Source organism: Pelodiscus sinensis, chromosome 2 (assembly GCF_049634645.1).
Source record: "Pelodiscus sinensis isolate JC-2024 chromosome 2, ASM4963464v1, whole genome shotgun sequence".
Lineage (NCBI taxonomy): Eukaryota > Metazoa > Chordata > Testudines > Trionychidae > Pelodiscus > Pelodiscus sinensis.
This window is the reverse complement of record NC_134712.1, coordinates 87,129,420-87,144,019: the sequence shown is the minus strand read 5'-3', so window position 1 is coordinate 87,144,019 and position 14,600 is coordinate 87,129,420. Positions and strand designations below refer to the sequence as shown.

The window sequence follows — 14,600 nt, the reverse complement described above, 5'->3', positions numbered from 1 at the left end:
TATATGAAATTTGACTGATTTTCCTCTTAGTTTAACTACACAATCTGATCTTAAATTAATTTTATTTTAATAAACAATTAAATGAATACTGGTATAAAAAAGAGTGAAACATCTACTTTTAAATGGCATGTAAAACAGCCATACACATAGTTATGCCAAATAGGGTTGCCAGACGGTTTCAACAAAAAAACCGTACACACTTGACATTACATCACAATCTACGTTACATCTTATTTAGAAAATTCCGGACATTTATATTTTCTCATTTATATTTTCTCACTTTATTTCCCGAACAGAAAGCTCAAATATTGGACTGTCCAGTTCAAAACCAGACACCTGGCAACCCTAATGCCAAACCATATGATTGTACAGCTTTGTTCCTCCATTACAACTCAAGTCTCTATGCACTGATGTATAACATATATAAGTAGCTGTGATTCAAGATTTCCTGGAAGATTAAGCAAAGAATCAGTAATCTTTAAATTTATGAAACAATAATATAGTTCTCACAAAAGTACATACATCATCTTTCAAATAATATATATATCATATATAAAAAGATAGTGGAGTGGATCCTGCAGGTCTTATTTAGGCAAAACCCTTCAGTTTGTAAAGATAATACTGTAGGTAAGTGTAAACTTAATGAACTTAACACAGTGAAATATGTTTCAGTAATGGGGTAGGTCGGGGGTGGGAGAAGGAATTATGAGAAACTGAAGATTTACTTTATTTTAACAATTCTCCATGTTACTGAATATACCTGTGCACAAAATTGCAGGTTCCATCAATGGGATCAATAATCCAGGTAGGGTTGTCAGTGAGGACACATTTTGAACCAGCAGCAGTGGACTCTTCTCCAATAAACCTATATTTGACATGGAGTAAAGTACGCTCAGAAAACTCAACTCTATCTTCTTGGCTTTTGGAGCCTAGTGTAACATTCATGTATTTTTAAAGTTTAGTTAAAAAATAACCCACCACACGCCCACCCACCACCAACCGACAACTCACAGAAACATTGTAAAGAAGTTCCAAAAAGATAGCTCAGAAATTATTTTATAGAGTACATTAAAAAAATCCCATTCTGTTTTCCCCTCCCTATATGTTAATGATATACACTTTAAAGTCATGTAATGTATGTAAAGATATATCTGAAATGAAACCCCAACTCTGGCAGAAGTTTAGATCTGGATTACAATTTGGCAGCTCAGACCCACTTCAAGCAGGAAGTACAGGCAGTCCCCGACTTACGTGGATCCGACTTATGTCGGATCCGCACTTACGAACGGGGCTTTTCTCGCCCCGGAGCTCACGTGCGGCGGGTTGCCGCCCGTGTCCTCCGGGGCGAGAAAATCTTCTCCCAGTCTCCCTGGTCTGCTGGGGGGGTCCAGCAAAGCCGCTGGACCCCCCTAGCAGACCAGGGGGACAGGAGCAAAGCCGCCCAGGCAGCGGGGGTCCCGCTGCCTGGGCGGCTTTGCTCCCGGGCAAACGAGCAAAGCCGCCCAGGCGGCGGCTTTGCTCGGGTGTCCCTGGTCTGCTGGGGGGGGGTCTAGCGGCTTTGCTGGACCCCCCCAGCAGACCAGGGGGACAGGAGCAAAGCCACAAGGGTGGCGGGGTCCCTCCACCTGTGCGGCTTTGCTCGGGTCTCCCTGGCGTGCTGGGGGGGACTCCCCCCAGCAACCCAGGGAGACAGGAGCAAAGCCGCACAGGAAGTGGAGTCCCTCCGCCTGTGCGGCTTTGCTCGGGTCTCCCTGGTCTGCTGGTAGGGGGAGGGGGCGCAGCTAGTGCGCCCCCCCCCTCCGCAGACCAGGCTTTTGTTGCGGGACACCTCAGGTAGAGCAGCTGGGGTGCTGCCGGGTTGGTCCTGTGGGAACCTACCTTGCAGCGCCCCAGCTGTTCTGTCCCAGGCTCCAGATTCAGCAGCTGATGAAACTGATCAGGCTGATTCCAGGAAGCTGGGGGCAGAGCAACTCTGCCTCGGGCTTCCTGTAGTCAGCCCCTGGTCAGTTTCAGTGGCAGCAGATGAATCTGGAGCCAGTTCCGACTTACATACAAATTCAACTTAAGAACAAACCTATAGTCCCTATCTTGTACGTAACCCGGGGACTGCCTGTAATGCAGGCTGCCAAATGTATCCTCTGTTCCTTGCAGGTGAATTAACATGAACTAATGCAGCTTTAGAAAAACTCTCACCACAGTTTTTTAATAGCAGAATAGATCAGGAAGTAAAAAGTTCACAAAACTAAACCTTTGCCTTTGTAAAACCCAGAGTAACTCACTGGGTTTTTTTTAAATAGAAAATTTATAGGAATTGATTTCTTGATTGAGCTGCTGATTTTCTCTCCTAGTCTAGTCTACAGTATTTCAATAGGATTTCTGTTTTAATTTTCCTGTGAATTGTACATTCAGTTCTGGCATCTGTTCATTCACCCTTAGTTATCTTTGCCCTTCCCTAGATCAGTGGTTCTCGAATAGGGATATATATTATCCCAGAGCATACATCAATTCATCTAGCTATTTGCCTACTTTTACAATACGCTACAGGAAAAGTAATAGCAAAGTCAATACAAACTAAAATGTCATACTTGTTCATACTTCTTTCTATATTATACACTGAAATATAAGTGCAATTTTTATATTCCAATTGATTTATTTTATAATTATATGGCAAAAAGTGAGAAAATAAGCCATTTTTCAGAAATAGTGGGCAGTATTTCCGTGTCTGATTTGTAAGCAGGTAGTTTTTCAGTGAAGTGAAACTTTGGGGTAAGCAAGACAAATGAGACTTTTGAAAGGAGTACAGTAGTCTGGAAAGGTTGAGGGCCACTTCCCTATATGACTCAGAGCCTGCACCTGCAAGTGTTTTGCATGTGGAATGCCTATTGATTTCAGTGGTAATTCTGAACACAGAGTCAGCATGGTAGAGTTACATTTTGTCATTTGCACCATACTCAAGCAGTTACGATTTGGCACGGGGGGGCAGTCCTGCAAAGGCCTGTTGGCAAAAGAAACTTCCTCCTCAAGCCAAGAACAGACACACAAATGGAGCCCCTTCGTATCTGCTACTACTGCCCTATGATTACGTTAACTCCACTGCTTGTTGCACTGATGGAAAGAAAATGTGGGTCTTCATAGTGCTGTATCCACAAACCTGAGATGGTCTCCATAGCATTAAGGGGATGCAAAAGCTCCTACTTGGTTCCCCCCAATCCTTCCCCTATCCCCAGCTCAGTAGATATAAATTAACTCAGCTGCATCAGAGGCCCTCTATGGACATGGAAGAAGGGGCAAGGCGTGCCACTAGTGTCTCAAAAACCTTTACAGAAAAGCTACACATACTAAAAATATGAATTCCTAAGGGACACTTACAAAACATTACACAGTACTAGGATAGAGGAAGCAGAAAGACTGAAATTAGTGGAAGAAGTTTCTAGTCAGATACAAAGCAACGTAAGCGCTCTGTTGTCAATAATCCAGTGTTTTATATTTTGACAGTTATTTCACATGTCTTCCTTGGAAATGTGGTAGATTTTATATTTATGAGACAGAACCAGCCTCATTCTTCTCCCATGCAGTTCTCTAACGACAAAGTACATACTTGTGGAGGGAGATCACCCAAGAGTTATGCACCACTGAGGTCCCATGTGAAGACTTGCTCTTGGTTGGGCCATATGCACAGGAGTGAATTTCACTCTGAATGCAGCTCAGACCTGACCTGCAAATTCCCTGCTATTCCAACAGAAAATTTTACTGTGGTTTTATGATATGAACAGATGTCCATTAAGACTAGGCCAAAACCACAGAACTCATTTTCACCGGAGGGTGGGGGATGGGACCTAATCCAGATTTGAATAGAGGTCAGAAGAGCTGAGAGGCTAGTGTGTTAAACTACTGTATCAACGTAGCCACCCTTCCCACTTTTCAAACTGTATCTATCTAAAACTTGGTATGCTATATGTCAGAGTGAACAACACCTTCTTTCTTTCCTTAAAGAATAAATCTTAGCTTGTTTATATTGTATCCAGGATGATAGGGCCCCAAATCTCACAATGCTATCACAGTGCAAATAGATTAAATAATAAAAATGTTTACTGGATCTGTGAACCAAGATTTTAAAAAATATGTGTCTTTAATGATAAAGCTGGACTTAAGAAACCTAACTTTATGCACCCACTTTTGAAATCTTGGCTACCCACACCCATCAAAATATTTTAACTCCCACCTAATGTTCATGTTCAGTTCTTGCCCATGGGCTTCCTAGAAATTGGAAAGGAGTGATGACAGAGGCACTTATGGAGAAAAAGGGAGGAAACAGATTAATGGTATGAGAGAGTAAACCAATGACAGTCTCTGATGTGAGTCACTTCCAGTCTTCTTTGGCTGGGAAAGTGATGGTTACAATTAAGGCCCTTGTGGGTGGGCTAGAGAGAGGCTTGGAGCAGTGAAGTGAGTGATGGCAGGGAGAGAAAGGTCCGTTGGGGCTTTGATGGGAAAGGACACAGAGAGAAGAAAGCCTGGTGAGGTGGAAAAGGAAGGCAAAGACATGTTTGCTGTATAAGACCAGTTAAATGTCTCTCTATATATATAAAAAAAGTTTTTTCTGCCAGGTGACAGAATGATGTCATCGGGCTCTCTGGCTGTGAAAGCCAGGGGTTGGCAAGCATAGCCAACTAGCAAGGTGCAGTCCCCAGTACTATTTACTTTCAAAACTTTTGTAATGTAGGAAAGCTGCTTTGAAACTGAAAATGTATTAGCACTATTGATTTTAAAAGGACTTTACACAGTAACAATAAATGTACAGGGGCCTGATCTCATGCCCATCTGAGTCAATGACAAAGTTAAATCTCATTGACTTCACTAGTGCAAGGTCAGACTTGTATATCAGTATGATCCTGCACCCAGTGAAGTAACCAGTAACAATCCCATTACCGTCCGTGAGAGCAAATTAAGCCCATCGTAGTGCATAACACAGGACCGAAAGATACTGCTTTGTATAAGAATAATCTCATTAATGGAAAACTACATGATGAGTAGTTTTCATTCTGTGCCTTATCTAAACCATTTCACTCTGTATATTGTTACTATGAAAAGATAAAAAAAATTAAAAAAATCTGTCATCTAGAAACTACTCATTGAAACCTATCGAAGTACAGAAATTCTTTTTTTTTTTAAAGAATTGAGTAAAGCAGAAATGAAAACTGAGGCACAGGTTAATGGGCTGACTCTCATCACTAGCCAAGCAGGGAGCGGGATGTTCAACACAGAAATAAGTTTTTAACAAACATTTCCGCTATTTCCCTTTACCTCTATGAAATCTTCTTGATACTAAATGGTGCACTGACTGCATCATTCTGCCACATCACTAGGATCTCTGATTGCAGTAACAACTCTGGTAATGATTGCACCACTGGGATTTCCTTTTTGAACTAAGAAGTACCAGTACAAAAATAATATAAGAAAAGGGGAATAAAAAAAATCTAAAAATATTAGCTGGATGCCTCTGAGAGCCAGACTAGTGAAGAGACAGAGCAAATAAACCTGGACTGAAGTCAATTTTTTTCTTTGCTGTTTACCCTTGTACTTGGCTACTGTTACTCAGATGTTGCAAGACCTTTATTCAATAGAGAACTATATCCTGTAATTGAAATATGCATCTGGATCAAAACAAACCCCAGTCACAACAAAGCAAACAGAAACCAAACTATCTTAAAGAAAGCTTAATTCACTAAGTTAACTTATGAAATCAGAAACTAGGAAACATGCCTGGACAAATTTGAAGCAGAAGTTGGCTATAAAGGGTTAATAATCTCTCACTGTGTTGGAGACTTCTATTTCTGGGTCCATGTTGACCTTGCACCTGTTGTTCCTGTTCTAAATAGCCTGAATATTCCTAACACTTTATGCTCATGTTATATGAACCTTGTATGCTATACTTCCTCTAGCACAAGGTTTCCCAAAGTGCGTTCCATGGAGCCCTGGGCTCCATGAGATGAGTCCAGGGGCTTCACCAGAAAATATTAATGGCAGTTGTTATTTTGTTACTAATTTTCTGATAGTTGTCTTGGGGAATAATAATGTATAAGAAATATGCAAAAAATAAAAGTATAATTTCAAAACTTTGCCTATTTATTTTGGTATTTTAAGGGCTCTACCAAATTTTCAGGACCCTGTAGGGGTTCTGCAGTTGAAAAATTCTGGGAAAGCCTGCTAGAGCAGATCATTAAAGAAAACTCATATACTACAGATCAGACAACAGCACAGCAAACAGTACTTTTGATGGAATATTATTAGAATAATATATTTGTAAATACCAGCACCGCCTAAGAATTCCCGTCAGTGAATATGCTAAAATGTATCATTTTAAGGCCTTTGTTTATAAGTGTTACTCTTAGGGTACGTCTAGACTACAGGCTTTTGTCGACAGAAGTTTTGTCAACAGATACTGTCGACAAAGCTTCTGTCGATAAAGAGCGTCTAGACTGCATCCAGTTCTGTCGACAAAGCAAGTTGCTTTGTTGACATGACAGTGTAGACGCAAAGGACAGTGTAGATGCAATAACGACTTCTGTCAACAGAACTCTGTCAACAAAAGGTGTTATTTCTCGTAGAATGAGGTTTACAGCCGTCGACAAAACTGCTGAGTTCTGTCGACATTATGTCAACAGAACTCAGCAGCAGTGTAGACACAAGTATAGTTTTGTCGACAAAAGTCCACTTTTGTCGACAAAACCCTGTAGTCTAGACACACCCTCAGATAGCTCAACAGGAATCACATTTCTTAAATTATGTTTAAGACCTGTAGATAAATTCCATGAACACTTGGTATATTTATTTTTCTTTTGGCTAGGCATCTAATGCTTCAAAAAGCTGAGTCCCCTTGATCCTTTTTTACCTCAGAACTGTTTGGGAACATATGATAGAAGAGCTAAATATAGCTCAATGCTATATTCAGTCCAGATTCTGTACACACACATATGTATATGAGTAAAACAAAATTACGCACATGACTGGGGCCTTAGTGATAACTGAATGACGCTTGATTCTAAGACATTTATTAACAATGGAGACAGGAGAACAGTGATATCTAATTGGTATTAAAACTGAATTCAGTTGTTAGGGACTGAATTTTATAAATTCATTTTTTAAATTATGCTTACATATGCAACCTGCACAAGGGCAACAGAGTCCTGGACAGTTATTTCTCTAGAGATACTTACCTGTGGGAGGGAAACTTCTCTTTCAGAGAAGAAATAATCACATTTTCTACAAATTTATCAGTTTCTGTCACAAGGTCTGCTGCAGATGTTTTTGTAGACACTCGCTTGTCCTCTGTAAGAGCTTTCCTAATAATCTGAAAGAAAAGTATATACATCAGTTTTATTTCTAACATTTCTTCCCTAGACCTGGGCCGGGAACCCTGAGGCTCAGGGCTCCCCCACAGCATTGGTATGGGGAAGTGGTGTGTGCTCCACTCCCCCTCTCCCTCCCCCTCCCCCTTGCAGAGCTGGAGCACATAGTATCTACTAGCCTGGGCCCCCCAGGCTCTGGTGTGTGAGGGGAATGTGAGGCGTGTCTTTCTTCTTCTGTCGACAGCCACGTCACTGAGGGTTTTGAGGGGTTTTTTTTTTTTGCTTCTTACTTGTGTGCAGCCCCCAAATGATTTTCAGTGGGTCAGTGGCCCCCTAATGCAAAAAAGGTTCCCCGTTCCTGCCCTAGACACTAAGAAAATACATTACATATGAGGTTCATTGCTGATCCTGAAATTCATAGACAGATCAGTGTGCTACCATGCAAAGGAAGGAATCCAGTTCTGGGACACAAAATCCATCCTGTTTGTTCAGGGGTGCCAAATACTGCTGAGGCAATGAGGGTAGAAAGCACCTTGCATCACTCTATAGCAGGGGTGTGCAATAATTTTACACAGGGGGACCACTTCAGAAATTTCTGAAGAGGCCCTGGGCCACCCCAGAAATGGAGGGGCTTCAGGTGGAAGGGGTGGGCCAGGACACTGCCCTGCTTCCCCACCCCCAGAAAATGTAAACCATAGTAGCTTGGCTCTGAAAAGAAACTTCTATAAGATTTAAGCCATGATTTTCAAATATGGGGATGTAGCAGTAGGGTCCTAAACCACATAGATGGCCTGGTTTAAAAAAAAATCCTTAGCACTATGAGCTGGTCATAATTGCTGGATACTTAGTATATTTCTAAATAAGGTGGCCACTTATTCAGGTGCCTAAATATGGACTTAGAAGTCTAACTTTGGACTCCGTTGTTTGTTTGTTTTTTAAATCTTGGCCTGTTTATTCCAAATGGCAAGACACTATAAAACAAGGCATGATGAGAATGTTTCTCTTGAAGGGACAGCTAATTTATTTTTTTTAACACAAAACAATTATGAAGTACTTAAGAAGTTAAAACAGTCAGTGATAGTAAAGACAAATTAACATAATTGCTTGATTTGTACATAATTATATAACATAAAAACCAACATCAAACCCATATTTCAAACACAGCCTCCTCGTGAGTGAGGCACGTTTCTTTTAAATCCTCCAACAAAAACTCTGTGGTGCTAAAGTATTTTTAAACTTACCTAAGGAAAAGCTATTTATGTTCAAATGCCAATTTGTTTCACACTACTATGTATGAAACTGAAAAGCAGCGAATTCTAAATTCCAATTACATTTCTACCACTTGTTTATCATGGGAAAACATATTACATATGAAGGGTTTCACTCTCAACTGTTGCAGTGATTGATCTTAGATAATCTGGACCATGAGTTGGTATGTGACTCTAGAAAAGTCCCACTACATATATGTCTCTGTTTCACCAGCTGTAAATTGAGTTATACTTATTTTCCTAGTTCACAAAAGAGTTTGAAATTATATTTTTTGGCTTTGAAGATGCCACACAAACATTTTTGTATTAATACATGGCAAAACGTTTACTCCACCAAGTGCCTTTATTTCCTTACGTGCCACCCCATTTTCTTAATGGGATTGAACCTCTTTAGATAACTTAGGGTGCGTCTCACAACACCCTAAACTCGAAATAAGATATGCAATTTGCATAGCGCAAATTGCGTATCTTATTTTGAATCTCTTGCGAAATAGCTTATTTTGAAATTTGGCACGTCTGCACAGTGCCAAATTTCGAAATAACATGCTATTTTGAGACATCCCTTAATACTCGTGGAACAAGGGTTATTGAGATGCCGAAACAGCATGCCCGTTATTTTGAAAAATATTTTGAAATAACGGGCTGCTTGTTAAGACGTGGGGTAGCTATTACAGGATACCTCTGGGGTCCCAAAATAGCCATGCAGTGTAGAAGTAACTTTAGTGCTTTATATGTACATTATATTAAGGCCCTGATCTTGTAAAAACTTTACATCTGGGTAATTCTGAACATGTAATTAATTCCACAATCAATAGGCTCACACTTACATGTATAAAGTTACCTTTATGGATAAGTATTTGCAGGATTAGGGCCTAAATTGACTATCATGATGTCCCCAAACAGTCAGAAAGCATTTACTTGAATTAAGAGGTCTCATTTATGTGATGTTATTACACATTAATTTTTTTCCTTGGCTCAGAGCTAGACTGAGGAAGTAATACAAAAACTGGTCTGCCCTACGAGGCATTCTGACTTAGCGACATACCTATGAGTCTCAGTTCTTTTCCTGAATTCCCTTTTCTCTTGGCATGTGCCAACAGCAAACTACTACTCCATCTGTACAGGCTCAAAAAACTCCGGTCAGGGGTTGGGGTTTGTGGCCTAGGTTCTCCTAGTTTTTTGCCTATCCCTTTGTCCCTCTTATATGGACAGATTGAAGATCTGTGTGGGCTGCATAAATTCCTAAAGAGAGTAGTTCTTACTTCATCTCACTCTCTTGCATCTGAAATCCAAGTCAGAAACTAGTTTACTGTGATTACCCTTTTTGGCATTATAAACAAAACAGCATTTGTTCTTTATAAATGAAGCTTATCAAGTATCTCTTAATGGGTCAGATTCTAATGTTGAATAGTACCTTGCACTAGTCCACTGAAATCAGTGAGACTGCTTGAGGAGTGAAGTGCTTCAAGCTTGGGTAAGAGTATTAGAATCTGGCCAAATGGTGAAAAAATACAGAGTATGTACAACATAATCCCATTAAATTTGAACCCTTACAGAACACTTGATATAATACATTTTAAATGGCTAAATATAATCTTCTAATGCATTTGGCTGGTCTTCCAAATTAGGTGTTGGAGTTATGTAAAAGCGTCTTTCAGCATTATAAGAGCTGATAGATAAGTGCAATCAGGAACCACAAAAAGTGTCAATGAAATAAAAATAGCTCATCCCCCATTGGTATTGTGTAATCAAACTGGCAACCAAGCTAAGCAATTATATGTTTGCTATAAAAATACTGTATAACTCTAATCATCCTCATTAGATTACAGTTCGTCCATATTTTATCATTGTTTATTTTTATATGGAAGGACAGATAATACCTAGTTGCTGATCTAACAGCTCAGTAATTTAGACAAGGACATATTGACACATCATCACACAACTAAGAGGTGGATTGTAAATGGCCCTTGTGTGACTGCACAAAGCGCAGAGAGAAGTGAAGATGCAAGAGTGTGACATAATCATGATGACATTGCAGAGGATGACAGAGACTGTTCCTTACTAGTATCTCCTAGCAAGCCACCTAAAGGGAATGGAGAAAAGGCAAGGCCATGGCTCCATCTCTTTCCATACCAGACAGTAGCGCAGACGGGCTGTGGAGAGGGAATCATGCTCTGCCCTCCCAAGTGCATGGTATGCACTTGCCTGTCATACCTTTCAGTTCTAGGAGGGATTGTGTCTCCCGGAGTGTGGCTCTGGATCCCCTCTCCCCCGCCCCCCCAATGAGCTGCACCTTAAGGGCGCAATTAAATCCTAAATCCCCAATGGTGGGAAAAGTGTAATATCTCAAAACAAAATTGTTCTTTAAAATCATCCCTGCCTAGGTTTTACTAAATATCTTAACAATGTCACAGAAGAACAAAACAATGTAAGATGAAATCCTGGCCCTGCCAAACTCAATGGGAGTTCTGTCCGGATTTCTCACCTAATTCTCTAGCACCTTTCTTCTATCACAGTTTAAAAACATAATGGAAACATTAGCATGCTAGACATATCCATTGCCTAATTTTCTTCTCAGGACCTCATGTCTAGGGCTAGTTTACACTGGGGATATGAAAGCGTAACCGTGTACACGGTTAACCAATGAATCTGGGCTCATTGGTTAACCTTCAGTTACACACAGGCTCTGGGAACGCACAGCATAAATGAACATAAGAATGGCCATACTGGGTCAGGGCAAAGGTCCATCTCGCTCAGTATCCTGTCTGCCAACAGTGGCCAATACCAGATGCCCCAGAGAGAGGGAACACAACAGGTAATCCTCACGTGACCCCTCTCCTGTCATCCATTTCCAAACAAAAAGAGACTAGGGACACCATTCCTACCTGTCTTGGCTAACAGCCATTGATACACCTAACCTTCATGAATCTATCTAGCTCTTTTTTGAACCCTGTTAAAGTCCTAGTCTTCACCGCATCCTCTGGCAAAGAGTTCCACAGGCTGACTATGTGCTGAGTGAAAAAAAAATTCCTTTTGTTTGTTTTAAATCTGCTGCCTATTAATTTAATTTGGTGACCCCTAGTTCTTATATTGTGGGAAAAAATAAATAACTTTTCCTTGTTCACTTTTTCCATCCCAGTCATGATTTTATAGACTTCTATCATATCCCCGCTAATAAGAGTTGATCAGACCTATTTATCCAGTACTGTTGAAATATCAAACATGTGAGGAGATGGGGCCAGTTACATCTGTGTCATTATTAATTAGCTATATATATTAATAATATTACAGTAATACATGCAGCCTCCAGGGCCTCTGGCTAAGGTATGGGGGGGCCTGGCTCTGTACCTCCAGAAGGGGTGGCAACTCAGCTGGAATGGGCAGGGCCAGGAGCAGCCAGCCCTCAGTGTCATACCCTTCCCTGCAGCCCTCAGAATGCCCGGAGCACGCAATGTGGTACCCCCACCTCCTCAGGCAGCCCTAAGAGCTGCCTCCAGTGCTCAGTGCAATGCTATGGCATCGATTTAAAGGGCTGGGGCCTCTGGCTGCTGTTGCGGTAGAGCTGGCAGTGGTCAGGAGCCCCAGGCTCCTTGGAATCACTGGGTCCTGAAGCAACTGCAACCTTTGACACACACACCCCCATCAGCAGGTCTGAATACATATGAAAATGCTTTTTTCTTACTAAGAAAGAAAATATATTAAAACATATTTACTTTGGCAAATCATACTCATCTTATTTTTAAATATAAAAAATGCGCCCAGCCATAAAATATGTCTGCTTCTGGAGGGTGCCTTGGAGCCTTTTTTTCCATACTGCTAATTAGAATTATTTAAAAAAAACACCCCTTCCTTACCTATGGGCTATTTTTTTATTCTTTCTGAATTATGCAATGTGAAGCAAACACTCCTATGGTAGAATGTCTCTGAAATGCCATACTAAGACAATACTTAATTACTGCATTCTCAATTTCCTCAAACCGGTATGATAATGCCATTCATCTAAAAGATAATTATTGGTGACTTGAGTATTTGTCATTCAGGCTGCTAACGCCTCCAAAAAACAAAACATAAGGATAGACGAAAGGCCGCATTGCTACACGTTTGCTAAAAATATCACCTATGCTCTGCTTCTACAAACGCAAACCCCTTCATTGGTATTCAACACCATGCTGAAAATTCTCCTATGTGCAGCATGCACTGGCAGGTCTCTAGCTCAACAAAAGCATCCGTCGCCCAATGTGCTTTGCAAAAATCTTGGGTTTTTAACAGCGACTTGGTGTGATTGTTTGGCCCGCGTGCACAACATGCCATTGGTAATGGGAAGCAGGGGCGCTGCGGGGATCTGGCTAAGGCAGCTTTGTCGCCGCGTTTGACCTGACCCAGTTGGCTCTGACGCTAATCCCCTCCCCTCCAGAGATCGCTGCTGCAACTCTTCCCCCGGCCGGTGCCTTCCCCCGCCCGCCCTCACTCACTAACACCGCAGGCACCAACAGGTCCGCACACGGGTGTAGTGCGCACCGGGGAACTGAGCTTGCCGCTCCGGCAGCATCATTAGCCCTTCCCTTTCCTCGGGGAGGGGCATTTATGGGGGGGGGGGTAATAGGGAGAGAGCCGCTGAAAACTCTCTACGGACTGCGGCTCTCTCCTGCTAGGTAGCGCGGACCCTGCTTTCCCTGCAAGGAGGAAGGGACTGACCCTCCAGAAGGGCAAGGGCCAGCCTGGGTGCGGGGGGGAGGAAAGGTTCTCTCTAGCCGGGTCCCCGAGCCGCCACCGGGGCAGGCAGAGCGGGCAGGGGCAGGGGAGGAGACCGAGGCACAGTACAGAAGTATCTCAGCGTGGGCTCGTGCTGCTGCTAACCTGCCCAGCCCGGAGCGCCAGCTGCACCGCCACCTCCATGCACTCCTTCCAGGGGTCCCCTCCGGCCGCGGCCCCCAGCCCCTCCTCTTCGCAGGGCTTCATCGCGGCGCCTCCTGCCGCCTCTTCTCCGGCGCACCCCACGCGGCAGCTCCCGGGGCTCCGTGTCACTCTCACTGCCAAGGCGCAAAAGTGTGTGGGGGGGGGCGTGTTCCAGCTTCCCCCTCCCCTCCCGCACCGATCCGATCTGCCCGTGAACTTCCCTGGCTTCTCCCCGGCCGCTGCTGTAGCAGGAGGGGGGGGCGCATGGGGAGGTTCCTCCCAGCTGCCGCAGGCTGCTGCTTCCAGATGCAGGGTGTCAGTTGTGCTGCTGCTGCTGCTGGCTCGTTCCCCCGCCCCCCGGCCTTTCCTGTTTCTCTCCTCCTCTCTCGTCTCTTCCCCTTTCCTTCTCTCCCCAGTGCACAGAGGGAGGGCTGTGCCTGTCACTCTTTCCCCCTGCACCGCCTCTCTGCAATGAATGACAGCGTGTGCCTGCCCACACGGCCTGCGGAAGGCGGGCGGGGGCAGGAGGGCCAAGCATCTGACGCTAGCACTGGGCAGAGCGATGGGAGAGGGCTGCAGCTGCTGCTCAGAGCCTGCAGGCCGCTAATTTTAGCGACAGGGGCTGCTGAGGAGGTAAGCTGCTCAGTAGCGGTGACTCAATGCTGCTGTGAACAGCAGGATGTGGCGGGAGAGCAAGTCACGGTGGTTCCTCGCTTTGATCTTCCCACTGGCCCGTAAACCTTGCGAGCTGTACTTAATCTCACTCTTTTGTGCAGCATGAAGACAGGCTCGAACGGCACCGCTCGCTCTTCTAGTTACAGGGAAGGATTAACATCCCACTGAACCTAAGAATGTATAACCTTGGTGATCTGAACTGAATCCCAACCTTCCTGTTAACTGAAATGGGTTTCGTGTCCCCCAGTGTCTATTAATTGTAGCATTCTCCTTTTGGACCAGCTCTCACACTTTGACCCTACCTCCACTCCTCAACCATTTTGTCTCTGAGCATATTGCAATATCTGTTTCCCCAGGCTGTTTGAGAAGGGTGCAAGTTCCTGACTCACCTCCTGAAAGGTGAGATCAGAGT

At 43.2% G+C, this 14,600-nt stretch overlaps 1 protein-coding gene across 1 annotated transcript in view; it reads right to left on the bottom strand.

The window, feature by feature from the left end:
- IMPA2 (inositol monophosphatase 2) overlaps positions 1 to 13,852 on the bottom strand; it is a 35,581-nt gene extending 21,729 nt beyond the window's left edge. Inside the window, exons 1-3 of the mRNA XM_006117489.4 lie at positions 13,475 to 13,852; positions 7,218 to 7,351; positions 761 to 865 (exon numbers count right to left, since the gene is read on the bottom strand). Coding sequence (XP_006117551.1) covers positions 761 to 865; positions 7,218 to 7,351; positions 13,475 to 13,576 — 341 coding nt within the window. The 5' untranslated portion in view covers positions 13,577 to 13,852. The remainder of the gene's footprint in view (positions 1 to 760; positions 866 to 7,217; positions 7,352 to 13,474) is intronic.
- Between the last annotated feature and the right edge of the window lie 748 nt (positions 13,853 to 14,600).